The 27,373-nt window shown below is 48.9% G+C and overlaps 2 protein-coding genes across 4 annotated transcripts; one reads left to right on the top strand and one right to left on the bottom strand.

Annotated features, from left to right (window-relative positions):
- Positions 1-4,968: 4,968 nt before the first annotated feature.
- On the top strand, positions 4,969-16,935 carry Rmnd5b (required for meiotic nuclear division 5 homolog B). 3 transcript variants are annotated; one of them, XM_028857219.2, is made up of 10 exons: positions 4,969-5,053; positions 10,851-11,001; positions 12,224-12,369; positions 12,489-12,629; positions 13,523-13,623; positions 13,762-13,928; positions 14,831-14,996; positions 16,018-16,120; positions 16,215-16,369; positions 16,452-16,935. In XM_028857219.2, exons 2-10 carry the CDS (start codon positions 10,863-10,865, stop codon positions 16,513-16,515), a joined length of 1,182 nt encoding a protein of 393 aa, XP_028713052.1. In that variant the 5' UTR covers positions 4,969-5,053; positions 10,851-10,862; the 3' UTR covers positions 16,516-16,935. The 3 variants fall into 3 exon arrangements, with proteins under 3 accessions (XP_028713052.1, XP_028713053.1, XP_028713054.1); XM_028857220.2 differs by having other exon boundaries at positions 4,973-5,053; positions 10,855-11,001; XM_028857221.2 differs by lacking the exon at positions 4,969-5,053 and having other exon boundaries at positions 10,955-11,001; positions 12,208-12,369.
- Positions 16,936-17,802: 867 nt separating this feature from the next.
- On the bottom strand, positions 17,803-21,718 carry Nhp2 (NHP2 ribonucleoprotein). Its single transcript, XM_028857222.2, has 4 exons — positions 21,468-21,718; positions 21,295-21,364; positions 18,819-18,924; positions 17,803-18,146 (listed from the first exon to the last, which is right to left on the bottom strand). Exons 1-4 carry the CDS (start codon positions 21,625-21,627, stop codon positions 18,021-18,023), a joined length of 462 nt encoding a protein of 153 aa, XP_028713055.1. The 5' UTR covers positions 21,628-21,718; the 3' UTR covers positions 17,803-18,020.
- Between the last annotated feature and the right edge of the window lie 5,655 nt (positions 21,719-27,373).

The following is a 27,373-nucleotide window of genomic DNA, read 5'->3' as shown; positions in this document are numbered from 1 at the left end:
ATTCCTCTTCAGACTGCTCTGGCTCCAGCCCCAGAGGTGGGAGTAAGGGAGGTAGAATATGGAAGCAAGGGTGACCAGACTCCCCCACAAATTAGTACGGCTTTGCGGTGAGGGCCTAGGGAATGCTTTAACTCTGAGCTATTCAGGGGCACTAGTTCTAGGTCAAGTCAGTGCCAAGTTCAAGGCTCTAGGACTAAGTTACTGTTCAGACCTTGGGCTGAATGCAGTTCACAGGTGAGGGAGACAGTGTCCTTGGGAGAGGATGAAGACATGTCTACACTAGTGAATGCTGTTTTAGATAGCAGGGCCAGGCAGGGCATAAAGAGGATGCAGGGCTGAAGACATGGCTCAGCAAAAGAGACCTGGCTGCTCTTCTGGAAGACCCAGGTTCTATTCCCATATCTATAAGGTGGATCACAACCACTTGTAACTCCAGGCCCAAGGGTTCTGATGCCCTCTTCTGGCCTCCACGGGAACTGTATGCGCATGATGAACAGACATACATGCAGAGAAAACACCTACACAAATATATATATATATATTCCTCTGTGTACCTTGGCTGTCCTGGAACTCACTCTGTAGACCAGGCTGGCCTCAAACTCACAGATCCATCTGCCTCTGCTGAGTGCTGGGATTAAAGGCATGAACCACCACTGTCTAACCGATATTTCTTATTTTTGAGACATCGTCTCATATAGCTTAGGCTAACCCCAACTCTATGTAGCTAAGGATGGCTTTCTTAAATATTTATTTTTACTTATGTTTTTATGTATGTGTCTCTGTGTATGCATGTCTGTGCACATGTGTACAGATGCCTGAGGAGGACAGAAAGCGTCAGAGCCCTTGGAGCTGCAGTTGCTGGTGGTTGTGAGTAGCCTAGTGTGGGTGCTGGGGACTGAATTTGGATTCTCTGCAAGAGCAGTACATGCTTTTAAGCACTGAGCCATCTCTCCAGCCCTGACCTGAACTTCTGCTCCTCCTGTTTTCATGGCTCCACCTCCTCAGTGCTGGTTGCAAATGTCACCATCACGTCTGGTTTACGTAGTGCTGAGAACTGAACCCAAGGCTTCCTGTTAATACTCCACCAAGTGCTACATTCTCAGTCCAAGAGTATATATAATTCGTGAGATAAAAGAGGCTCATGTTCTAAGAGGTGAGGATCTCTGGGGCTCCCAGGAAGAACAGTTTATTTATTCTAAGCAGTGAAGTGGGAGGTAAGGCTCCCCAAGGGCTGGGCAGGCTGGGTCAGAGGGGTATGTTCCTGAGTAGTATGGAGGGGCATCCCCAAGCGAATTTGGACTTGGATGTAACAGGAAGTGTGGGTTGAGTTCCAGGAAAGACAGTGTCCTGCCTGAACTCAGAAGGAGAGTAAAGGGAAGAGAGGGATGCAAACCTGGAGAGCTTGATAGGTGAGCTGGCACAGGGTCCCTGAGTAAAGGAAATGGGTGTGCACACCTGTGCACCAGACATGGGGTTAGTTTACAGTCACCATCTTGAATTCCTTAATGTGGAGAAGGGACCTCACTTTTTTTATTGTTTGTTTGTTTTTTGTTTTGTTTTTGAGGTAGGCTTTCTCTGAGTTCCTGGCTGTCGTGGAATTTACTCTATAGACCAGGCTGGCCTCAAACTCAGAGATCCACCTGCCTCTGCCTTCTGAGTGCCAGGATGTACACCACCCAGCTCACATTTTCATTTTTTAACAAAATTTTTATTTTTAAATGTATGTTTTGCCTGAATGTAAATCTGTGCAGCATGTGTAACCCCCAGTTTACTTTCTCAAAAACGTTGCAGGGTTTTCCCTTCTTTATTAACAAGGGGGTATTTAATCACACCTCTTTAATATATCACATTACACATTACACAATAACAAGAAAAACGATAGAAAATGGTGTAAAAATAAATCTATACTTACGTGGAAAGAGTGGGGGCCCAGATATAAATCGTATTTTTGCAACAACAACAAAAACCCTATAGAATAAGGGGAAAGCCTAAGGCAGGAACACAACTTAACCAGAGCTATTTGGCTTGACTTCTAAATATGGGACAAAATAAGCCACCATATCACTACCTTCTAAAATAAAATGGACATCGAGGGCTTTCCTGTTTGTGTGTGTACATGGAGGTCAGAGATTAACACTGAGATATTCTTCAATCACTCTTCACCTTTTTTGAGGCAGGGTCTTTCACTGAATCTGGGTCTCATTATTTTATCTATCCTTGCTGGCCATCAAGACCCAAGGTCCTACCCGTCTGCCTCCCCAGTGCTGGGAGTACAGGCAGATTTTTTGATGGTTACCAGGGATTGCATTCAGGTCCTCAAGCTTGCATGGCAAACACTTCACCAACTAAACTATCTCTCTAGCTTCGTTTTTTCCATTGTTCTTTAATTTAAAAAATAAACTCGATGAGCAGTTGTGGCACATGGCTTTAATCCCAGCACTTGGGAGGCAGAGGCAGGTGGATCTCTGTGAGTTTAAGGCCAACCTGGCCTACAAAGGGAGTTCCAGGAGACAGCCAGAGCTGTTACACAGAGAACCCCTGTCTCAAAAAACCAATCAATAAACAACTCCTAGGAAACTGGCCCAAAAGAAAGAAAATACTGAGAAACAGCTTTTGATCACTCCACTTTGAAGCACTCTGCTCCAACAAAAACCAGAAGTCCAATCTGAAAGAGGAAGGAGCGACAGAATCAAGCGAGTAAGGAAACCCATACATAGGAAAAGTACAGAATAATACAGAACGCGAGTCCCACCACATCGTGAGAAAGACACAAAGGTTCAAAGGTTCTAATGTGAGCCGCCCCAGGTTCCGGTAGAAGCCGGCTTTGTTCACACCCTGCTTGATGGTGAGGCATCCCGGGAGAGGAAGTGGGAAAGCCTGGGGCGTTCTAGAAAGCTTGTGAGGTCCTGCCTGCTGGGGCTCGGGTTCTTCAGTTCTGGCTCTTAGCCCCAAGCAGGGCTCATTCAATTTCTCGCCCCCGCGACTTCCGCGTGGGGCCAGGACCACCCAGGCTCCCGAAACACCGCCAGGAATCTCCAAGATGCTGGGGTCACGATGCCCCTACTGGCTGGTGTCACACTCTGCACCGCCCTCTTCCCTGCTGTGTTTCAGAAGGTTGCGCACCAGTTTCCTCTTTTATAAGCAGAGGATGTCGGTCAGCTCCCAGCATCTCTGTGCTTACTCTGTTCCAGTAGCGATGAGGACTAACTAAGTCCTGAGTCCAATGGAGCTTTTATCCTAAACGTTGGGGGAGGTAGAGATAGGGGCAAAGAGACAGAATCAACACAAACACATGATTTCAAGCCAAGGCTGTAAAGAAAACAAAGCTAGATTGTGCAAGGTGGGGGAGGCGAAAGAGGGGGCCGATAAATGGCCGGAGGGAAACCAGCAGTAAAAAGCTGCTTGTCTTTCTCAGATCTAAGAGAGAAGAGAGTCTTCTTTATTCTGCTCCAAGGCAAGAGGGGATGGAGGAGGACCCTGGGTGGTGACCTGTAATCTCAGTACACAGGAGGTGAAAAGATGTCCTTCTTGACACAAGGAGTTCAAGGTCAGTCTGGGGTACCGAAGACCCTGTCTCAAAAGAACAAAAATAAAAAATAAAATAAATTTTTTTAAAAATTTAAAAATTAAAATTAAAAAATTTAGTCCTTTTCAGTTTGGGGATCACTACCTCCTCTCCTTTTGTACCTTTGCTCCCCCTCTTTTTCCCTCCTCAAACTTACAGTATGTGCCACTACAACCGGCTCCTTCACCCTTTTTAATTAAAGATACGCAACTCCCTACTCCATCTTACCACTAAAGAGGGGCGATTCACAGAGAGCAGCAGGTCCAGGGGCTGAGGAAGTACAGGGTTAGGTGGCCGTCAAGGACAAAAAAAAATCTTAAAATTGTGTATGTGTAATGTGAACGTGTGTACCCGGGTGTGATTGTGCAAGTGTGTGCAGCATTTTGATCGTCTCGCTCTATCACGCTCCACCTTATTCTCTTAAGACATGGTCTCTGCTTTTCAGCTACCTCAGCTGGCAAGCACGTCCGGGTATCCTCATGCACTACCTACCCACTCCAGTGCTGCAGTTACAACAGTACCAGGGATCCCAACTCAGGTCCTCAAGCTTGCGTTGCAAGCACTTTACCCATTGCCACAGGACTCTTCCTTTAAACATTATTTGCTATTTCAAAAAGCATTACAGGAAATACGTAATCTCTGGGCCACGTACATGTAACGGTCTTTTGAAATTTTTATCTTTCGGGTGCTGGGGATGGACCGAGGGACCTGCACGTGCAACCTCTCCACAGCTGAGCAACGCCCGTTGTTTTGTTTTGTTTTGTTTTGTTTTGTTTTGTTTTGTTTTGTTTTGAGACAAGGTCTCAAATAGCTCAGGCTGGCCTACTTCACTATGTGCCCTTGAACTAATGATCTTCCTATAATTATAGGATTATAGGCAGGTGCCACAGTGCCCAGCTTTGTTTATTTTCTGAGACAGAGTCTCACTTTGTAGTCCACACTGGTCTGGACCTCGCAGCGCTCCTCAAGCATCAGCTTCCCCAAGCCCAGCCTCAACACTTGAGACCTAGGACTATAGATAGGACTTGCGGTTTGGGACTCCAGTTAGGCAGGTACGCCGGCTAAGAGTTCCGGTAGAAACCCGGGACCACCCTCCGGTAGTTCCGGCCGGCGGAAACCGAGGTTTGCTCGGGGTCCCAGGGAAGCGGCGCCTGGGCACTGCGCAGGCGCTGACGGCCGCCTGGCTCCCGCGGGCGATTCCATTCCGCACTCTGGGCAAAGGCAAGGGCTAGACGGACAGTCTCCCCACGCTCCCTGACAACGCGCATGGGCGAGCCCGGACCCACCCGAGGGGCAACCGCCGCGACTTCCGGTTCCGATGACAGCGGCGCCGGAAGCCGGCTGGACTGCAGGACTAGGTGACAGCCGCCCGGCTCCGGGTCCCGGGGTGCGGGGCGCCCCGACCAAAGCCCGGAGCAGTCGTCGGCCACACCTTCCAAGTCGCCCCGACTCAGACGTCCCAGCTTAGTGCACCCGACTGGGTCACAGGTAACCAGCTGCGGGCGGTGGAGTCCTGGCTGGGCACTGCAGGAGGGTCTCTGGAAGAATGAGTAGGAGTTTGCCAGTCTTTTGCACCATAATGCGGGTGAAGTCCGGGTCGTGGCAGTCCCCTAGGGTAAATGGTGGCGTTTCCCGTCCTTGCAGTTTTAGGTGAAGAGATTACGATTTGAAACTTTCTAGTATTAATAGAGATAAGATTTGTTCGAGGGTAAAGTATGGGGCATTAGATGTTGTGGTCTGAAAAGATGACACTTGTGTCGAGACCTAAATAAGGAGCCAGCTATGGAAAGATGTGAAGAGAGAGTGTTTCAGGCAGAGGATGGTACGCTGGACCAGAAAGGCCGGTGGTGGCAGAGTATGGCGAGTGAGGGGGGTGAGTGGTTAGAATGAGGAGGAATTGGTTTGTTTTGTTGTTGTCTTTCCTATAAGTAGACCAGGCTGGCCACAAACTCACAAAGATGAACCTGCTTCTGCCAAGTGCTGGGGGGATTAAAGTCATTCACCACCACACCCAAACTCAGATTTATTGATTGATTAGTTGATTTATTTAGAGACAGTGTTACGCCACACAGCCTGGACTGTTCTGGAATTCACTCTGCAGACCAAGCTGGCCTCGAACTCACAAGAGATCTACCTGTCTTTGCGTCCTGAGTGCTGGAATTAAAGGTGTAAGCCATTACACCCAACAGATTTTTAATTTTTTTTTTGTTTTCATTTTTATGTGTATGGGTATGGTTTTGCCTGCATGTGTGTCTGTGCAACACATGAATGCAGTGTTGGAAGAGAGCTTCAGGGCCTCTGGAACTGGAGTTAAAAGGAGGTTGTTGGCGCCATGTGGGTGCTGGGAACTGAACCTAGGTCCTCTGCAAGAGCAACAAGTGCTCCTTGACACTGAGCATCTCTCTAGCCCCTGTAGCGGGAATTTTTAACATTTCTTTCATATCTTCTGCCCACTGGGAGCTTTTGATTCAAGACTTAGCGAAAGGCTAGGAAATGCAGGTACTGTTGAAACAGTTAGGGCTTACTCAGTCCTGTGGTGGCCTGGGCCCCGGAGAGCATGAAACTAGTCTCCAGTCTTTGCTTAGCTGGTAGTCCTGTGGGGGAGACATGTGAAGAATCAGTCAGAAGGATTCAGATCTGTGTGGGACTGACACATGAGGTTTCTCATGCAGAAAAGGAGGCTGCACAAGGGAGCTGGCTCAGTGAGGAAAAGCCCGAGTCGGGTTCCTAGGACTTAGTGTAAAAAGGTGGATGTTACCGGGCTGGTAGCACGCGCCTTTAATCCAGCAGGTGTGACAAGCACCTTACCAACGAAGCCATCTTCTCAGCCCAGTCCTCAGCTGTTCCCACTCCTCCACTTTTAATTCTTTTGTTGTTGTTCTTGTGGGGAGCAGGGTTCACTTTCCCACTATGTAGCCCAGGCTGGCCAGGAACTAACCATGGTTGGTCTGCCTCTTCCTCCCCATTACTAAAATTAAAGGTGTATACCACCAACACCTGTATTTCTTTTCTTTTTTTTTTAATATTTTTTTTTTATTTTATTTGCATTGGTGTTTTTGCTGCATGTATAACTGTGTGAGGGTGTCAGATCTTGAGTTACAGACAATTGTGAGCTGCCATGTGGGTGCTGGGACTTGAACTCAGGTCCTCTGGAAGAGCAGTCAGTGCTCTTAACCACTGAGCCATCTCTCCAGCCCCCCTGCACCTGTATTTCTTCAGCTTTAAAATTTATGTATTTACTTTTTTTTTTTTTTGGTTTTTCGAGACAGGGTTTCTCTGTGTAGCTTTGCCCCTTTCCTGGGACTCACTTGGTAGTGCAGGCTGGCCTTGAACTCACAGAGATCCTCCTGGCTCTGCCTCCCAAGTGCTGGGATTAAAGGTGTGCGCCTCCACCACCCGGCGTATTTACTTTTTACTGGGGACACAATGCCATGGCACACATTTGTCAGAGGAGAGCTTTCCTTCCTCTTTCCTCCCGTGGTTCCCATGTGGTTCCGTGGACCATATTTAGATCACCAGGCTGGGTGGCAAGCTCCTTACCTACTGAGCCATTTGCCTGCCCAATCCTCGGCTTTTTTTCATAGGTTCCCTCCGATGGTGGTCCTAGTTTCAGTTGGTATCTGACAGGGCCAGACATTTGACCATGATGAGGTCCTGTCCTTGAGCCATGTTAATCTGTGATAAACGTGGCTCTGGTATCCAGACCCTCTTGGCAGATGGTGGTTTGCATTCGCTCCAGTTTAACTTCCTGTTTGTTGTCATCACTGATGGACCCTATGAGTTCATCACAGCCATACACACACATACACACACAGCCCGTTTTCCTTTCCTGCTAGGCCAGCGGCCTGCTTCGCTGGTCCTGTTGTGCAAAGTACTTAAGGAGAGAGCCTCAGCCTGGAGCCAGAGAGCAGGCTTCCCTCTGTTCCCACTCCTCCACGCCCCAGCTGTGTGGCCTTGGGATGTTTATTTTATCTTTCCCTGTCTCGTTTTCTCAGCTGCAAAGTGGGTCTAATAACCGTACCTACCTCACAGTGTTGTGAGAATTAAGTGAATGAGTTAATGGATGAAGTCATTGGAGCAGAGCCTAGCACATAACGAGCCGCTGGGGAGTGTTAGTTACTACCAAGGAAAATAGTTATATCATTTTAAATGGGAGTCCCTGTTATATTTTACCCATATCTTATAACTGTCCAGTTTGGTTTTGGGGGTGTGGCATCTCTGGACACTATGACTACAAATTTTAGGATGTAGGATAGCATCAGCAAAGCTCCAGCACTTTCCTGTCATTTGTCCCCATCTGGGAGGGAGACAGCGGCTGTAAGTGGGGCTGAGATGGTCAAGCCGAGATGGCTGGTGCTTGTCGGACTAGGAGAGTGGAGGAAGTGGGAAGATCCCAGGGTCACCATGGACATCGACTTCTTGTGACACCATTCTTTTAAGAGAGTGACTAGCTGGCTACATTGACTCCTTTAGAGGGACACATAACTCAGTCCTCTTATTTCTAGTCCTGTGTGTGGGCACAGAAGATCTACTCTGTTGCCAACATTCTGAGGATTATCTGTGTACTCCATGTTGAAGGCTCCTTAAAAGGGAGTACAGTGGTGAACGACTTTAATCCCAGCACCTGGGAGCAGAGGCAAGTGGATCTCTGAATTCTAGAACAGCCAGGGTTACTTAGAGAAACATTGTCTAGAGGGGAAAAAAAGGAGGGGGGAGCAAAGTGGAGAGGGTTAGGAGGAGCCCACTTGAGGAGGCGGTGGAGTCAGGTGTCAGTGTGTGTGTGGGGGAGGGGTTGGCTCAGTGTTGCTTGCTGTACAAGCATAAGGACCTGAGTTTGAATTCCCAGGACCCATGTAAAGGCAGGCATGGTAGAGGATAGCTAATCCCCAGCATTCCATTTCTACGGGAGGCCGAACTGTCACTAAAAGCTTTCAAACCAGTTGGCTTGGATTACGGTGAACAACAGAGGAACCCTGTTTCAGACAAGGTGAGGACCGACACCCAAGGCTGTCCTCTGATCTCCACGCCCACACTGAACCATGCCCACATGTGCCTGTACTCAGACACAGGCATACATGTAATACACATCACACATAAGTCCCTCCCTCCCCCCTCGATCCTTTTCCATGCACAGTTGAGCAAGAAGGCGTCTGTGTGGCAGGGAGGCAGGCCCTCGGTCCTCGTCGCTCAGGGTTCGGGACTAAGGATACAGAGTGAGAGTGGAGGGGGCGGTAGGCGAGGCTCAGGCCAGCTGCCTGTGACAGCTGGGAGGTTGGGCTGCAGGACTCAGCCAGGCAGAGGCCATCATGCTCCAGGGCCTGCAGCTGTGAGAGCAAAGGTTCGAGCTGTCCAGATCCAAGGAGCAGCAGGGGAGCCCATCCAGCCTGCACAGTTGGTAGTTATTCCTGAAGCTGCACTTGGGATTAACAGCCATTCAAGAACTGCCTTCATGGCTTATCTTCCTACAGTACATGAAAAACCAGTTCCACTGTGAACATGTGAATTACATGCAGTGTGAGTCTAGGTGGTTCTGCCACAGAGACTGCTGAGAACCCACTGAGGCCCAGTCTTCTGATTAAGAAAGGACCTGAGCTGGGCGGTGGTGGTGCATGCCTTTAATCCCAGCACTCAGGAGGCAGAGGCAGGAGGATCTCTGTGAGTTCCAGGCCAGCCTGGGTTACAGAGCAAGTTCCAGGACAGGCTCCAAAGCTACACAGAGAAATCCTGTTTTGAAAAACAAACAAACAAACAAACAAAAAAGTAAAGAAAGAAAAGAGGGTTTGTCAGAGGATCAGTCCCTGAAGTGCCCTTTAGGACTTGAATTTGACACCCAGAACCCTGTAAAAAATTAAAAAAAAAAAAAAAATGCCAGTTGTTGGGGCCGGAGAAATGGCTCAGCAGCTAAGAGCGCTGGCTGTATTTCTAGAAAGCCCAGGTTTGATTTCCCAGCATTGACAAGGTAGCTCCTAACTATCTGTAAGGGGATCCAGTGCCCTCTTCTGGATTCTGCGGGCACTGCACATACATGGTACACATGGCGTTGTTTTTCTGTTTGCTTGTTGGCTGTACCTGAATCTACTGATACTTTAACTACTGCCTGTGCCCGGGAGTCAGCACCCCACAGCTCAGACTGTGGCCTGGGGAGGATTTCTAGACCCACTGGCACCAAATGTAGGTTTTAACTAAGTCTCTATCATTGTATTTACCAATAAAGACTCGGGAGTCAGATGTTGGGGTGAAAACCTGCTAGATCAGAGAATCTAGAAGCAACCAGCTGACCTTCCTTTTTGGCGGGAGACTCAGCAAGAGAGTCTCTCTCCACTTGTCCCAAACCAAAAAAAGACCTTAAATCTCTAAGTCCTTCCCTACTTCTTCCTGTGAGTCTATCCATCTTCCTAGTTCCTCTGTCCTCTCTATGGCTAATTCCTGTCACTGGCTCAGTCCCCTGATCCAAGGTTAATTTTATTAACACAGTCTTGCAGTTTCACAGTGCGATTAAATATCCTGCAACACATATTTTTGTACATGAAGCAAAACACCCATACACATAAAATAATAAGGTAATTTGCCTGGCAATGGTAGCACACATCTTTAATCCCAGCACTCGGGAGGCAGAGGCAGGCGGATCTCTGTGAGTTCAAGGCCAGCCTGGTATACCGAGTGAGTTCCAGGAAAGGCACAACGCTACACAGAGAAACCCTGTCTGGAAAAACAAAAAAAACAAAAAAAACAAAAAAAGGGTTGGGGATTTAGCTCAGTGGTAGAGCGCTTCCCTAGCAAGCACAAGGCCCTGGGTTCAGTCCTCAGCTCAAAAAAAAAAAAAAAAAAAAGTTGTGTATTGGGCTGAATAACTGGTGATAGCACATGCTTTTAATCCCACACTTGGGAGGCAGATCTGTGAGTTCAAGGCCAGTTAGTCTACAAATCGAGGAGTTCCAGAAACCCTATCTCAAAAAACAAACAAACAAAAAGTGTGTACTGGGGGAGGGGGCAGGACAAAGATAACAGGGCAAAAAGTTCAAGACAGTAATTTTCTTTGTTTTGTTTCAAGACAGGGTTTCTCTGTGTAACAGTCCTGACTGTCCTGGAACTTGCTTTGTAGACCAGGCTAGCCTCGAACTCTAGCCTTCGTCATCCACTGGACACCTCAGCGAGGATGGCTGGGAAGCACTATGTTTAGCAGGGGACTGATGTGTTATTCAGGAAGGGTGAGGGACCAGAAGAAATGCTGTGGGGGTCCCCCACACACACACACACATTGGCCTGATCCCATTGACTTCACTAGGCAGAGGCCACCATGGAACAGTGTGCGTGCGTGGAGAGGGAGCTCGACAAAGTCCTGCACAAGTTCCTGACCTACGGGCAACACTGCGAGCAGAGCCTGGAGGAGCTGCTGCACTACGTGGGTCAGCTGAGGACGGAGCTGGCCAGTGCCGGTAGGGGCCGATCCCTAGGGATCATGTAGCCCTAGGCTACTGACTGGGTGGGAGAGTCTTGGACATGCATCTCCAGGCTTTCTTGAAGGTGGCAAAGGAAGCCTCAGCTCAGTCAGAAAACCTAACAAAAATGATTAATTTACCTGAAATTACTAACATTGACATTTTGTTTTCAACTAACTTTTCTTTTATTTACCTTTTTTTTAGGGGTTGGGGGGTGATGTTCTCTGGGTTTATTTCTGTTGTAGCATTTATCAGCACCTTATACCTTCTAAGGCTGACTGATATCTTATTGTGTGCATGTAGGATGGACCTTGGGTTGTTTCTACCTCTTGGCTATCTTGAAGAATGTTAGGAAGAGTGTTCACACACGGCTTTTTGTGGACACATTTCCATTTCTCCTAGAAGTGGAATCACTGGGTTCAGAGTGATTCTGAGTTTACCCTGACGGCCCACAGGAAAGCCTGCAGTACAGCCAATACACAGTAGAGCACACAGGAGCCAAGTCAGCATTCACAGCAACATGGATTGTACAGCTGAGAAAATGGTACCACCAAGGTCCTGGCTGTGGGCTAGACAGATGGCTCAGCAAATAAATGGTGCCTGCTACCATGCCTGACTACCTGAGTTTAATCCTGGGACCCTCAGGATGGAAGTTGAGAACCCACTCATGAAAGTCGTCTTCTGACCTCCAGGGTACATCATGGCACATATGTGTGTCATGTTCTCCCACTCACCACCCCCATGCTCTTAACTAAATAAATTTTTTGTTTGTTTGAGACAAGGTCTCTCGCTATAGCCCTGGCTGTCCTGCAACTCACTCTGTAGACAGGCTGGCCTCAAACTCACACAAATTCACCCGTCTCTGCCTCCCGAGTGCTGCTGAGTTTAAAGGTGTGTACCACTAACACCCGGCTAAAATCTTAAAAACAAAACATACTGTCTTGTTACACTTAGCCACTTTCAAGTCTCACATTAGAAAGTGACTGGTAATCCCAGCACTCTTGAACCAGAGGCAGGAGGATCTCTGTGAGTTAGAGGCCAGCCTGGTCTACAGAGTGAGAACAAAGACAGTAGCTGACAAGACTGGAAGTAGAGGTTCAACTCTGGCGTGCAGGCTGTCTTCTGGGCCACCACACTGGCATGTAGGAGGAAGCAGCCAGTCTGCTGCAGAAGCAGGTGCTTAGGCCCTGCCTCCTGACCCAGTCTGCTGTCTCCACAGCTCTCCAGGGGACCCCTCTCTCAGCCACCCTCTCCCTTGTAATGTCCCAGTGCTGTCGGAAGATCAAAGACACAGTCCAGAAACTAGCCTCAGACCACAAGGACATTCACAGCAGCGTCTCCCGAGTGGGCAAAGCCATCGACAGGGTGAGCGGGTGGGTGGCACAGGGTCGAGGGCTGGGAACACTCCAGCGCTAGCTAACGTGTGCTGGCTCGGCAGGAACAGTGTGAGCGCCCGAGTCACAGATCCATCTCTCCTCTGTTAGAACTTTGACTCTGAGATCTGCGGCGTAGTCTCGGATGCCGTGTGGGACTCCCGTGAGAAGCAGCAGCAGATCCTGCAGATGGCCATTGTGGAGCACCTGTACCAGCAGGGCATGCTCAGCGTAGCTGAGGAGCTGTGCCAGGTAATGTTGGCCTTGGGAGCACAGGGACATTTATATCCCTCCTCTGTTTGAGATGAGATGGTCTTGCTTGTGTAACCCATCCTGGCCTGTTAGCCTCCTGCCTCAGCCCCCTAAATCCTGGGGTTATAGGTGTGCACACCACCACACCCAGCCAATTGCATCATCTGCTAGTCTTCTACGCCGACCCTGACATTCTTGGCTATTTTTGTTTTGTTGTTGAGAACTGCCTGGAACTCGGAGAGCCTCCTGCCTCTCACCATGCTGATAGCACACGTCTCTTGTGTTTCTGAGCTAAGGTCTGGCTGGACAGCCGAGGCTGGCCTCCAGCTGCTCCTTTTCCCCTTTTCTCTCAAGGGCTGGGATTGCAGGTGTGCATGGCCCTCCCATGGCCCTAGTCACTGACATCCTATTTATTTTAGAAAGGAATTTGATCCTCCTACCACAAAATAGGAGGTAGATCTAAGGGTATCTGATAAAAAACAAAGTTACTGATTTCTAGCTAGAATTGGTTGCCTGCCAGGGCATGGAGCCAAGGCTTGCTCTCCTTTTTTATTAAGGGGATTAAACAAAATGGCAAATAGCACTAGTTAGGTGTTGAACACAATGGGAATGGAAGGAGACTGCCTTATTGTAATCAGGTAGATTAAAAGTCATTTTCTCACTCTGCCGTTCAGTGCCAGGCCTGGGGACTTTCTGCAGTAGAGGGAAAGGCCCTTCACTGTGGCTGACCAATGATGGTGCTTAGCCTCAGCAAACTGGACACTGAACAGGGGCTCATGCTACTGGCAGACCACAATTCCTCTGGTAAACATTGCCTTTCTTCAGCTAACCTTTGGCTGACGAAGTTTTATTATGGGCAGAATTTTGGGGACACTATCTTCCATCTTCCCTAGGAATCAACATTGAATGTGGACCTGGACTTCAAGCAGCCCTTCTTGGAGTTGAATCGGATCTTGGAAGCTCTACATGAGCACGACCTGGGACCTGCACTGGAGTAAGGGTGCCCACATGGAGCTTGTGGTCCTCTCACCTGACATGCCTGTCTTATGCCAGCCCTACCTAGAAATCCCCATTGTCCTTTACGGCCCTCTGTAGCCACCACCCACTGCACTACACTGCTCTCTCTCCCCAGGTGGGCTGTGTCCCATCGGCAGCGCCTGCTGGAGCTCAACAGCTCGCTGGAGTTCAAGCTGCACCGGCTGCACTTTATCCGCCTTCTAGCTGGCGGCCCCGAGAAGCAGCTGGAGGCCCTCAGCTATGCCCGACACTTCCAGCCCTTTGCTCGGCTGCACCAGAGAGGTAAGTGCCCAAGGTGCTGGGAGACAGGGGTTAGGCTCCTGCCAGTGTCTGGACATGTCAGGTAGCCTGTCATTGTACCCACAAACAGTTCTGTTTACCAGAAAGATGGCTCCCCACAATTCAGAAACTTTTGATCCTTTTGCCTCTAAAGTCCAAATCAGAGGCAGAGCTGAGGCAGGAAGACCGCTTCAGTCTCAGAGTTTAGGCTAGTATGGCAGTAGCAGGCCCCTGACTCAAGAATTAAAGACCACAGGTAGAAACACAGAACACTAAAAATAAAAACCACCGGTCATTGGTGGTGCACACCTTTACCCTAACACTTCGGAGGCAGAGGCAAGCAGATCTCTGTGAGTTCAAGGCCAGCCTGGTCTACAGAGCAGTCTTCAGGACAGCCAGGGCTACACAGAGAAACCCTGTCTTGTGGGTTGGGGAGGAGAAAAAGAAATAAAACACAATAAATAAAACAGCAAAGCAGTGATTTTATTTTCTGTGGTACTAGGGATGGAACCAGACTTATCAATGCTGCTTTACTACTGACAACTGTGGTACTACTGAGCCACCTCCGCCCACAGACAGTTTTAGTTCCTCCTGCCTCCTGAGAGTTTCAAAACTAGATCTGCTGATAAGAGGGAGAAGTCGGGCATAGTGGTGTATGCACACGGGATGCAGTTTGAGATCAGCCTTGTCTATATAGAGACCTGTCTGAAAAAACAGCAGGGGAGGGATTAGAGTTGGTGAGTGGAAACATTCTCTGCCAAGCAGAGACTGTCGATGCAGTCAGAAAGCTGGAGAGAGCCTCTCTGTCCTACCTGCTGCCTCCATGTTGGCAGCAGCCCTGTGGCTCTCTGGGGTATGGCCCAGAGCCTCTGCCTTCCCTCAACTGCCATCCTCTTATCTTGTAGAGATCCAGGTGATGATGGGCAGCCTGGTGTACCTGCGGCTGGGCTTGGAGAAGTCACCCTACTGCCATCTCCTGGACAACAGCCACTGGGCGGAGATCTGTGAGACCTTTACTCGGGATGCATGTTCCCTGCTGGGGCTTTCAGTGGAGTCCCCACTTAGTGTCAGGTACGACCCAGCCTCCTCAACCCAAAGGCAAAGGCAGGGAGGACACCGTGCTGACCTGCCGTGTGCTTTCACAAACCTAAGCTGGCTTAGCATCCTCCCTGAGACAGACACTGCTGGTTTTTATGGTTAGATAGACAGGGCCCACCTCTCCTGCATGTTAGGTAACCTCGGGAAACTACACCACCCTCTCAATAACCCAGCCATCCTTACAACCTCACCAAAACATCACCTCCCTACATAGAGACTGGGGTGCTAAGTAACATGCTTGATTTATCTACAGTGGTCTCTGCACACTCCATAACAGGGCCAAGTTAGAAGTCCTGTTAACCCAGTTAACAGATAAGACGGACTTGTCACAACAGCATTTCCCAGCAAGGTCACCACTGCCCCTAGAGGATCTATTGGGGAGGGTTCCTGTCTGTGGGCTCCCCGCTCCCCATCATCTCGAGATAGAATTCATTTATAGATGTCTTTGCTGGCCGACTCTGACTGGGTACCATGGTAACAGAGTTGGTTAGACTCCAGGCAGGCTCTGGCCCTGTCAGCTGAGCACTGTCCCCATTAGGAGCTTTCCACTGTCTTGGACAAGCACTTCATCTTTTCTATACTGACCTTTCCAGATTTTGGGATACTTTAGAGCAGATACAGAGTTGAACAAACCTGGCTATGTATGTGGCTCTTTAGGAGCAGTCTGGGAGAAGAGATGGCTCAGGGGGTTAGGAGTACTTGCTGCTCTTGCTTTGGACCTGAGTTTGGTTCCCAGCACCCACAGGGTGGCTCACAGCTCTCATTGGCTATAGCTCTAGGGGATTTGACACACTATTCTGGCCCAAGCATGCACATGGTCCACATACACACATGTAAGAACACACTCATACACGTAAGTTAAATAATCCAAGGACCAGTCTGACTTGACACCACTTTAGAACCTTGTCTCCGGTCCTACTTGGGACGGTGTGCTGGTTCTTTGTCTGCTGCTGCCTCTGATCCCAGCTGCTTCCACCTCCGCTCTGTCCCTCAGCTTTGCTTCTGGCTGTGTGGCGCTGCCAGTGCTGATGAACATCAAAGCTGTCATCGAACAGAGACAGTGCACTGGCGTGTGGAGTCACAAGGATGAGCTGCCGGTAAGGCTAGGCTGGGGAGGGACCCCCAGAGGCAGGTGCTGGGGTGCACAGCTCAGACAGGATGTGGTACTCAGCCTTTTGCTGGCCTCCTCAGATTGAGATCGAGTTGGGCATGAAGTGCTGGTATCACTCCGTGTTTGCATGTCCCATCCTGCGACAGCAGACCTCAGATTCCAACCCTCCCATCAAGCTCATCTGTGGCCATGTCATCTCCCGAGACGCACTCAACAAGCTCATCAATGGAGGAAAGTGAGTTCCCCCTGCCTGGCTCCATCCTAGCCTGGTGTTCTTGGCCTGCCCTGAGATGTTCTTCCCTTGCCTTTCCTTGCAGGCTCAAGTGTCCCTACTGTCCTATGGAGCAGAATCCAGCAGATGGGAAACGGATCATATTCTGACTGCAAGGAACCTTTTGCTGGAAGGTGTTAATCCACCCATGGGCCTCGGTCTGCCGTGGTGGAGGACTGGCTTCAGTGGATTGTGATGCCTCTCAGACCAGCCTTCCCAAGAGGCCTGGCCTGCCCAGGCAGAGGCCAAGGAAGGCCGTGAACCAGTCTACACTTCCTTGGCTGCAAGGGACTGGTGCTGTGCTCCTGCTGTCTTCCTGTTTACACTTGCCCGACTGAGCAGCAAAGGCTTGGGCTATCAAAAGCAGACATCTTTCTCTTCCTGCCCTCAAACCAGGGGGGTCCAGCTGTGGTCCACCTCCTTCTACTGTACAGCCAACTGTATGTATCTATTCTCCACTGTAAATAGCCCGTTAGAACTGGATGCTGTTTTGTAACTTTGAACAAATATATTCACAGCCCTTCTCCTTATTGCTGGTTAAGTGTGAGCTTCACTGACAAATGGCTGCTTGCTGCATAAGGTACTGGGCATGGCCTGACCTTAGCACTACCATCTAGCACCTGTGGTTGGAGGGAAACCTAGATGGAAGACCTGGGCAGGGTGCTTTCCCATATAAACATATAACTGTAAGGGGACACAGGAAGAAGAAAGCTTGTAGTTCCAACTGGTTCTGGACCTCTGAGCCCAAGTCCACCTGATTATCCCAGGGTTGCTGTGTCCTGATCCTGTGTGGGGCTTTTTATAGGAAGGAACCTTAAGTTTAAAATGCTTCCAAGTCTTATCAAGTCAGAGCACTTGGGGTCTTTAATTTTTGTGTGTTGGTATTTTGCCTGTATGTATATCTGTACACCATGTGTCTGGTGCCCTTAAGAGGCCAGAAGAGGACTTCAGTTTTTTGGAACTGGAATTACAGACAGGTGTGAACCACCATGTGGGTGTTGGGAACTGAACCCAGGGCCTCTGGAAAAGCAGCCAGTACTCTTAACTGCTGAGCCATCTCTCCAGCCTCCGGGCCTGGGCTGTGTATTTAGCTTCATTTCCTATTGAAAATGTACCGTGTGGGTGGGCAAGCAAATTTTACAGATACATAAGGCTGTTGGGAACACTCCTGACATGGGACCACGGGCTTCTAGGAGGTGGAGCCTGGGCCCTGCTGCCTGACCTCTAAGACCCCCACCTGTCCTGGAGTGGGAACTGAAGGCTTGGGCGGGCTGTAGACAGCGTGAGCATTTGTGGAGTACATTCTTGGGACTCTGCTGAAAAGCTGCTTCCATTCCTCCTGCCAACATCTCGGCTCCATCAGCCCCTGGAGTTTAAAAAACACCCACACACTCAGCACATTTTCGCCTCAGCATTTACTTCCACCCCACATTCTTGGAACTGTCTTCATCTGAGCTCAACAGGAGATGGCACTGATGGAAAGAAGCTGGCTCTACCTCCAAGAACAGCTGCCTGGGAAGACTTCACACGCCAGGAAACCGGGGAGATGCGGTGAGAGTGGGCAGCCGCCTGCAGCAGCCCAGCAGCTCCTACAACAGGCTGCAGCCCAAGTCTCTCACAGAGGCGCTGGCAGGGCCTGCACCTCCTCCAGGCACTTGTCATAGGTCTCCTGATACTCCTCATGGGGCTTCACCATGATCACACAGGTGGGACGCTTGGAACCGGTAGCTGCACCCAAGTCCTGCACAAACAGGAGAAAACTGTTGGGAACAGGGGCCACAAGTGACCCCCCAGCCTAATCTGGCCCACAGCCATGTCCTGTTGGTACACATTACATTTAAGAATATTTCAGATTCGTTGTCACCATTTAAACTCAAACTGAGCTTTCAAGCCATGGTCCCCCAAGCCTCTACTGAGTATTCCCACATGGCCTAGGAGGGTATCCCTGTAGGCAGGGCCGTGCCTCTGGTTTACAAGTCCCCGCCACTCTTCCTTCACTCCGGTGCTCCAGACATGTCCTTGCTATGTATGCACAAGGAGAGCTGAAGGTCCCTCCAACTGCTCTGATCCCAAACCCACTAAACAGTACAATCACAGATGTACAAGACTTCACAAGGCACATTCAAATGCAGCCTGTTTCCATTCTTGATGCACTGAAGACTCCCATTTTACAAGAAGGAAATCTGCCAACCAGGTCATGCGCTTTAGTCCCAGCCACACAGAAGGCTACGGCAGGACTGACTGCTTGAGCCGCAGAGGCGGGGGCCAGCCTGGGTGACATAAAGAGACACCATCTCTACAAGGAAAGAAACAAGCCACCCAGACCTGTGAATTCTAACCCTTGAGTTTCCTCCTCATACAGCCTACCCAGGGCCAAGTCGGGAGTGGGGCAAAGTGGGCAGAAGCTCCTCACCGTCTTGGAGGGGATATAGACATAGGGCAAGTTCTGGTCCTCGCACATAACCGGAAGATGGCAGTACACCTCAATCGGCAGCGTGTCTCCTGCCAAAACCATGATTCTGCAATGAGAGAAACCCCCATCATGTCTTCTTTGCCCCTCCTTCCCTTGCAGCTGTTCACTGTGAGCATTACCTCCAGCTGGGCTGTGAGAGCAGAGATGAGTAAGAGGCCCTGCCCCAAGCAGCCCGCAGTCACTGCCAGCCTCCAGCTTGAGAGGAGGGTGTCAAGTCGTGTTTGGCAAATGCATTTCTTCCGGGGGACACGATCTCTGCTTGACAGCACATAAATGCCACCAAATGTGACAGCAGTACAATGCTGGGACAGATGAGGTATGGGAGGAATGCCAAGAAATAGGAACTTAGCTCCTAGGAGTCGGTGACGTTCCAACTAGGAGGTGACTCTTGAAAAGAGACCGGCAGAGGCAGAACAAGGCCAAGGGATCAGAGTGGCGCTGAAAGGCTGGTTGTCAAGACCAAGGGTTGCCTTTGGCAGTACACACCAGGAGGGGCCAGAGAACAAAGCTGCAGAGATCAGCAGGGGTCACACCCCAGGGTTTGAACAAGAGACAGGGTCCATCACAAGAGAAAGTTCGAAGAGCCCTCAATTAAGGGTGTGAGCTGTCAATGTGCTCACACAAGGAAGAGCGTTCTCTAAGGGTAGGGACACATCAAGAGCCCTTGGTTCAAAACCCTGCTTCCATACTCCATTCCCTTTGGCACAGGGCCGGTCCTCACTGCCTCCTGCTTGGCTGCCCTCCCCTGTGGTCCCTTCTCCTTGGCTGCACCGACCCATAATCATGGTACCAGATGCCACCTGGAGGTACCAGGCTCCATTTGTCCTACCAAACACACAACCATCTGCCAGTAGGACAGCTAAGCAGAGCATGTCCAGGGCATTCTCTGTGTCAACTCAGGATGCCCCTCAGTGGATAAAGGCACTCACTGCCAGCCCTGACCACCTGAGTTCAATCCCTGGAACCCAAATGGTGGAAGGAGAAAATCAGCACTCCCAAGTTGTCCTCTGACATCCACATATGCACCAGAGTGCATATGTACACACACGCATGCAGGCACGCACGCACACAAGCGCACACGCACGTGTGCACACACTCGCCATAAAGGACCCATTGCACGTAAACCTGGTGTTCCTCCACTGTCTGCAGTCACAGACTACGGCCCACACCAGCATCTAGAAGGCACAGACTTGTCACTGTCCTCTCAAAGCCACCAGCCTTCACTCTCTTGTCCCGTCACCTCACTCGGGCTACAACGGGTTCCTAAATCTGACTAATTCTTTCCTCGATATCACTATTCGGCTGTCACTTTGTTCTGAGAACAAAACCCAAACCTGCTATTGCTTAAAAAGCCCCATGAGGACTAGAGAGATGCCTCGGGTGTTAAGAGGCTTCTCTTCTAGAGGGTCCAAGTTCGATTCCCGGCACCCACAGGGTGGTGCACAACCATCTGTAAATCCAGTCCAAGGGGATCTGACACCTTGCCGTCTTTTGGTCTCCAAGGACACCAGTGATGCACAAACATACACATTTAGGCCAAACATTCATACACAAATTTAAGTCGAAAAGTAAAAAATTTAAAGGCCCTCACCAAGTACTTAACCACTAGCCTCTGCCCTGCCTGGGCGCCTACTCTTCTCAGGATCCCAACCCCCCCACACTAACGTCCATCCAACTCTCCTTTTGTTTGTTGTTTTTATTTTATTTTTTTTTAAGATTTATTTATTTATTATGTATACAGTGTTCTGCCTGCAGGCCAGAAGAGGGCACCAGATCTCATTACAGATGGTTGTGAGCCACCATGATTGCTGGGAATTGAACTGAGGACCACTGAGTCATCTCTCCAGCCCTTGTTGTTTTTAAACAGGGTCTCTATACACAGTCCTGGAACTCAGAGATCCGCCTGCCTCTGCTTCCCAAGGGCTGGGATTAAAGGCCTGCACCACACCCCTGGCTATCATTCTATCCTTTTCTGGTCTTTTTGAGACGTTTTCATAGCCCATGCTGGCCTTAAACTTGCTATGTAGCCGAAGCTATCCTTCATTCTCTGACCTGCTTGGGAAAATGTCTCCCTACAGCCCGTTGCCTGAAGTCTGGAAAAGTACTGCCAATCCACAGAATGAACGAACCGGGCTCCAGTCTACGAGGGTTGGGTTTGTGTTCTCTTCCCTGTCATTCATTCACTGTAAGTGATGTGGGTGTCGGTAGTGAAGGCCTTGACTGGTCAGAGTCAACTTCACCATTACTGAGCACCTAGGGAGGTGGAATTCCTCCTTAACCAACTGAAAACGCAAACTCAAGCGGCAGAGTAACTGTCTAGCATGCACAGGCGCTAGGTTCAATCCCCTGCGCTGCAAAAAAATAAAAAATAAAATCACACACAAAACTTAAAAACCAGCGAAAGGCTGGTTCTTACCCTTTCTCGCCCTTGTTGACAAATTTCTGAACCTCCTTCACCCCGCGTCGAATCTGCTTCTGCTTCACGGCTGCAAAGAGAAGCGTGAGCCGCGACTTCGTCCAGCCCGCCCCGGCCCGGCCGCCCTCCCAGCCCGCGCCGGGCCGTGGTGGCCACGCGCCCGGCCGCCTCACCCTTCTTGATGCACTTGTAGAGCTTGCGCGTCAGGCGGCGGGAAGCCAGCGGCTGCGCGATGGGGTTCAGGTTGACCAGCAGCTCTTCGTACGTGCGCTCCTCGCTGCCGCCCTCCGCCTGCGCCTCCGACTCCTCGGGAACGGCCTTTAGTTTGGTCATCTCAGCAGCTGGCGGCAACCCGCTTAGTGACAAAACCGAACCACGCGGCCGCCGCCTCCGAGACCACTTCCGGGTCACGAAGCTGCCCTACCCCGTAACCAATTGGGAAACGAGGTACTGTGCACCGACCAATCTCTAAATAGACCGGTGGGGGCGGGGTCTTGGTCATGGGGGCGGAGTCACAAGGCTATCTAGCGGGCTTGGATTTCGCCCGCGGGAACCTGGGAAACGGAGTTTGGCGGGGGTGGGGGGGTGGATCCAGAGGAAAAGAGGCGGGGCCAGGGGCAGAGAGGCGGGGCCCAGAGGGAAAGAGGCGGGTCCCGTTGGCAGGGAAGAGGGATAGGGCGAAGGGAATTATGACTCCAATAATAATTATGGTTCCTGAGCTCCTGGCCAATGTGACCTGATGCTGCTGGTTAGCTAAATCCTGATGCGGCTAAAGGTTATTTCATATTTTATTTTCCCCTTCTTGGATCCTGTTGCTCAAACGATAAGTCGCACGCCTTTAATCCCAGCACTTGGGAGGCAGAGGCAGAAGGATCTCTGTGAGTTCAAGGCCAGCCTGGTCTACAGAGGGAGTTCCAGGACAGGCACTAAAACTACACAGAGAAATCCTGCCTCGAAAAATAAAAAAAAATAAAATAAAAATATAAAAAGATAAAGAGGGAAACTGCCCATCTGCCCTGTGGCTACCCACTGACCCACTGTCTATATTTTAAAGGCTCTGAAGCCCTCTGTAGGCACTGCATGCCCATGGCATGCAGACATGCAGACAAAACAACCATACACAGAAATAAAACCAAATCTTTACAACTACGTGTATGTATATATTTACTTACATGTGTGTATAGGTGACAAAATTAGAAAGGGGCTCCTAAGGAGGGAGGAATTTCCCCTAAAGAAGGTGGGAAGTAGGATAATGGGCTACACATAATAAGAAAAAAAGAAGGAATCTCGAGGGAGGAAAGAAATCAGCTGAAGGAGGAGAAGGTATGGACAGGAATGAATGAAAACAAAGTATAAAGACATGTTGGGATCAGGCTGGGCTCTGCCCTGAGTTGCTCCATATTTTGTAAAACAGCAGTTTTTCAGCGTTTCTGGCTCTGAGAGATTCCACTTTGAAGATGGAGCCTGACTCCACACCTGGATGAACACAGGAATAACACGTCTTCTGTTCAGCACCACCAACACAACACTGACTGGAAAATGACTTATGCCTGGGAGTAGAAAGAGTGCTCCCTATAAATTTATGGGGGTAAACTGAGACAGTAGAGGCATATGGACATATTAAAATCATATCAGAAAAACCAGGCCCGAGAAATAAATAATACAACAGATCAAGGAGAGTCTCCCTCACCCGGACTCCACACTGAGATGGCATTGGTTCCTACTGACCCGACGTGCCCCACCTGTCTACCAATCTGTCTGGACCCTGCCTTCTTGCCACTAGAGTTGGTCTCAACTCTGCAGCTTTCCCCTCAAACCTGTGATCTGAAGGAGTCTAACTAGTCACCAAAGTTGCGCCAGATTCTTTCTTGAAGCTCTGCTTCTGTTAATTTATTGATATCTATTATCAAATATCTACTGACATTTCTACTTCCCTGCTTTTCAAGACTTATGAAAACTCTTGAACTCTGCTGCGGTTTCTTAATACTTTATTGCCATTCTGGAACCATACATACATACATGCATATGATTACATGTATATGCACACACACATATTACTGTGTGATCCAAGAGTTGATATTAGTAATTAAAATGGGAATAAAACAGCCTGTGTTCACCTCAGTCATGGTTACCAAGGAAAGCAGGAGTATCTATCAAGTTGATACCATAGAAACTATTGTACTCTGTGAATTTATCATTACTCAATAAATTCTGACATTGTTGAGATTTAAAAAAAAAGGGGGGGGCTGGAGAGATGGCTCAGACGTTAACAGCACTGGCTGCTCTTCCAGAGGTCCTGAGTTCAATTCCCAGCAACCACATGGTGACTCACAACCATCTGTAATGAAATCTGGTGCCCTCTTCTGGTGTGTAGGCATATATGCAGGCAGAACAGTGTATACATAATAAATAAATAAATCTTTAAAAAAAAAAAAAAAAGATAAAGAAACAAGCTGCCCTCAGCAGCTAACCTATAGTTCTAAGCTATGTCGGAGACTAAAATGGAAGACTGGCATGAATCCAGGAATTTGGAGACACTCTGGCCACCTGGACACCTCTGTTTAAAAAAAGGGAAAAAAAGAGACTGGTGAGTTGGCTCAGCAGATAAATGCACTTGCTCCCAAGCCTGACAACCTGAATTTGGTTCCCAGGACTCACATAGTGGAAGGGAAAACTGACCTTGTTTTCCTCTGACCTTGCGTGCTATGGATGTGCACACAGGCGCGCGCGCACACGCACGCGCACACACACACACACATACACACACACACACACACACACACAAATAAATAAATACAAAAAAATTGGAGGTTAGAGAGATGGCTCAGCAGTTAAGAGCACTTGTTGCTCTTGCGGAGGACCCAGGTTTGGTTCCCAGCACCTACATGGTGGCTCACAAAACATCTATGACTCCAGTTTCAGGGGATCTGAAAACTTCTAACCTACAAGGACCCCAGACATGCATGTGCTACCCACAATGCATTCAGGCAACACACTCACACATATAAAATAAATCAACTAAAAAAAATGTTAAGTAGCTGGGCAGTGCTGGTTCATGCCTTTAATTCTGCACTTGGGAGGCAGAGGTAGGTGAATCTCTGAGAGTTCAAGGCCAGCTTGGTCTATAAATCAAATTCCAAAACAGCCAGAGCTGTCACACAGAGAACCCTGTCTCAAAAAACAACAACAGTCGGGCGGTGGTGGCGCACGCCTTTAATCCCAGCACTTGGGAGGCAGAGCCAGGTGGATCTCTGTGAGTTCGAGGCCAGCCTGGTCTACAGAGTGAGATCCAGGAAAGGCGCAAAGCTACACAGAGAAACCCTGTCTCAAAAAAAAAATTGTTAAATCTTAAAAAAACGTACCTGAAAAATAAAATGATAAGATAAAAGGTGACATGTGCTGGATGCAAAGCCCAACCAATGAGAAGCTAGGAGCAACCCCGGTCGACAGGAAACAGAGACCTCAGCCCTGTGACCCTGAGGGACTAAATCTGGTCTAAGGTAAGGTGGGTTTCGTTTCGAAGGAGGGACCTGAGTGCCAGCTGTCAAAATTCAGGCCACAGTTTAGATCTGAGCCTTGTGAGGAAGGGCAGAGCACCCATCCCTGCCATCCCTGACTTAAAACTTGAGACCTGAGACGTAATCGGGAATGATTTCTAGCCACTAAGTGGTCGCTTGGACAGTAGCAGTAGGAATACACCAGATACATTCTCTGAATTGCAAAGGAAGACAGAACCGGGTAAGGCCGATGGAGGAAGGATGGCTGGGTAGCCTAGTAAAGACTGTAATAATCCCTCCTTTTTCAGATTGTAGGGAGGACTAAGTGTGTATGCAGTAAGTGATTAGCAAATGTTGGAGGAAATCAAGTGTTTAGACAGTAAGTGTTGAATACTTGACAGCCGAAGATGAATCTGGGGGAGATCTAGTTTAAGGAGACAGATAGGAATCGCCATCTGGAAGTTGCCTCTGTGTTCTGATATTAAGTCTGCCCAGGAGTCAAATTCTCAGACATTGTGATGGGGGAGGAAAGTGGCCCCTTCACTGCCCAAGGTCTAGTGGTCCCCAGCCTTACATCTTCACCTGAGGTCTGTCTGGCAAGCATGTCTGTCCTAATCCACTCCCTTACTTATACAGCCACCTTCTGGAGAGCCCTGGAATTACCACGAGCTGTGGCGGGCACTGCTCTGGTTCCCAGCATGGACTCCGTCCTGGGTTTTGTTTTCTGTGAGGCCCACTTTAGTCCAAAAATGCTAAACAGAAATTCCATAAACATATGGTTAATAAGGTCTAAATAACTTCTATTACAGCATATTATCGTAACATTGGTCATTGGTATTTTATCGTTGCTGGTTTTTTTTTTTTTTTTTTTTTGTTTTTTGAGACAGGGTTTCTCTGTGTAGCTTTGCGCCTTTCTGGAACTCACTTGTAGCCAGGCTGGCCTTGAACTCACAGAGATCCACCTGGCTCTGCCTTCCGAGTGCTGGGATTAAAGGCGTGCGCCACCACCGCCCGGCCTCGTTGCTGTTTTTTATAAAGATTTATTTTTATTATTTTTAATGATGTGTGTGCTTGCATGTGGGTATGTGTGTGTGAGTATAGGTCGTTGCAGAGGCCATAGACCTCTAGTCTCCTGGAGTTGGAGTGATAAACAGTTGTGAAACACCTGGCATGGCTGCTAGAACCCAAACTCAGGTCCTCTGGAAGAGCAGCAAGTGCTCTTGACTGCTAATCCCCTGTCTCAGTGTGCCTATTTTATAAATATGACTCTGAGGGCTGGAAAGACAGTTCAGCCTTTAAGAGTATGTACTGCTTGCCAGGCGGTGGTGGCACACGCCTTTAATCCCAGCACTCGGGAGGCAGAAGCAGGTGGATTTCTGTGAGTTTGAGGCCAGCCTGGTCTACAGAGTGAGTTCCAGGAAATATGCAAAGCTACACAGAGAAACCCTGACTCAAAAAAACAAACAAACAAACAAACAAAAAGAGTATGTACTGCTCTTGCAGAAGACCCAAGTTTGGTTCCCAGCACCCAGGTTGGGCAGCTCAAAATCACCTGTAACTCCAGCTCTAAGGGATCGGATGCCCTCTTCTGGATTCTGTGGACACCTGCACTCATAGGCACATACTCCAACACATATACACATAATGTAAACATTTTTTAATTCTTTTTTATTTTTTTGTCTGGGTGTAGTGGTACACACCTTTAATCCCAGCATTCAGTAGGCAGAGGCAGGCAGATCTCTGAGTTTGAGGCCACTTGGTCTACAGAGTGAGTTTCAGGACAGCCAGGGCTACACAGGGATCTCCAAAGTAAAATATGTATTTGTGATGTTTATTTTCTTTCTTTCTTTCTTTTTCTTTTTTTTTTTGGTATATGAGCATTTTGTTTGCATACCACGAGTGTGCCTGTCAGAGAGGGTATCAAAGTCCCGGGAACTAGAGTTACAGATGGTTGTGAGCCATCATCTGGCTACTGTGAATTGAACCTGGGTCTTCTGCAAGAACAGTAAGAGCTCTTAACCCCTGAGCCATCTCTTTAGCCCCAAACAAACTTTTAAAACATAAAATCACAGAATAAGAGGCAGCAAGGTGGCTCAGTAGGTAAAGGTGCTTATGGCCAAGTCTGAGGTCCAGAGTTCGATCCTTGGGACTCCCCTAAATTGTCCTCTAACTTCCAGATGTGCACCATGGCACTCAAGTGCAGCCCCTCACAATAAAATAAGTATAATGTTTGGGGCTGGAGAGATGGCTCAGCAGTTAAGAACACTGGCTGCTCTTCTAGGGGCCCCAGTTTCAGTTCCCAGCAACCACATGGTGGCTCACAACCATCTGTAATGAGATCTGTTTCCCCTTTCCCAGAAGGTGTGCACGAAGACAGGTCACTCATATACATAAAATTTAAAAAATATAATGTTTTTAAAAAAACACACAAGATAAGTATTTTAAGCGTTGTAGATTAAGAAGCAAAAATCAAGGATATTGTGTAGGTTATTACATTACATAATACACCAAGTAATAAAACAAATTTCAATGATAGCTAGAAATTTCTCTTGACAGAATTTAAAAGTTTATTTATGGACAAC

This window comes from Peromyscus leucopus, chromosome 8b (assembly GCF_004664715.2).
Source record: "Peromyscus leucopus breed LL Stock chromosome 8b, UCI_PerLeu_2.1, whole genome shotgun sequence".
In the NCBI taxonomy this organism is placed as follows: domain Eukaryota; kingdom Metazoa; phylum Chordata; class Mammalia; order Rodentia; family Cricetidae; genus Peromyscus; species Peromyscus leucopus.
This window is presented reverse-complemented; position numbering and strand designations above follow the sequence as displayed.

What these genes read in the sequence shown, in the direction of transcription:
- Nhp2 (XM_028857222.2), bottom strand. Translation starts at nt 21,627, where the DNA reads ATGACCAAACTAAAGGCCGTTCCCGAGGAGTCGGAGGCGCAGGCGGAG. An exon ending in CTACAAGTGCATCAAGAAGG is followed by an intron (nt 21,365 to 21,467) that starts GTGAGGCGGCCG and finishes TTCTCTTTGCAG; the next exon opens with CCGTGAAGCAGAAGCAGATT. An exon ending in TCTATATCCCCTCCAAGACG is followed by an intron (nt 18,147 to 18,818) that starts GTGAGGAGCTTC and finishes CTGTTTGTGCAG; the next exon opens with GACTTGGGTGCAGCTACCGG.
- Rmnd5b (XM_028857219.2), top strand. Translation starts at nt 10,863, where the DNA reads ATGGAACAGTGTGCGTGCGTGGAGAGGGAGCTCGACAAAGTCCTGCAC. An exon ending in GACGGAGCTGGCCAGTGCCG is followed by an intron (nt 11,002 to 12,223) that starts GTAGGGGCCGAT and finishes CTGTCTCCACAG; the next exon opens with CTCTCCAGGGGACCCCTCTC. An exon ending in GAGTCCCCACTTAGTGTCAG is followed by an intron (nt 14,997 to 16,017) that starts GTACGACCCAGC and finishes TCTGTCCCTCAG; the next exon opens with CTTTGCTTCTGGCTGTGTGG.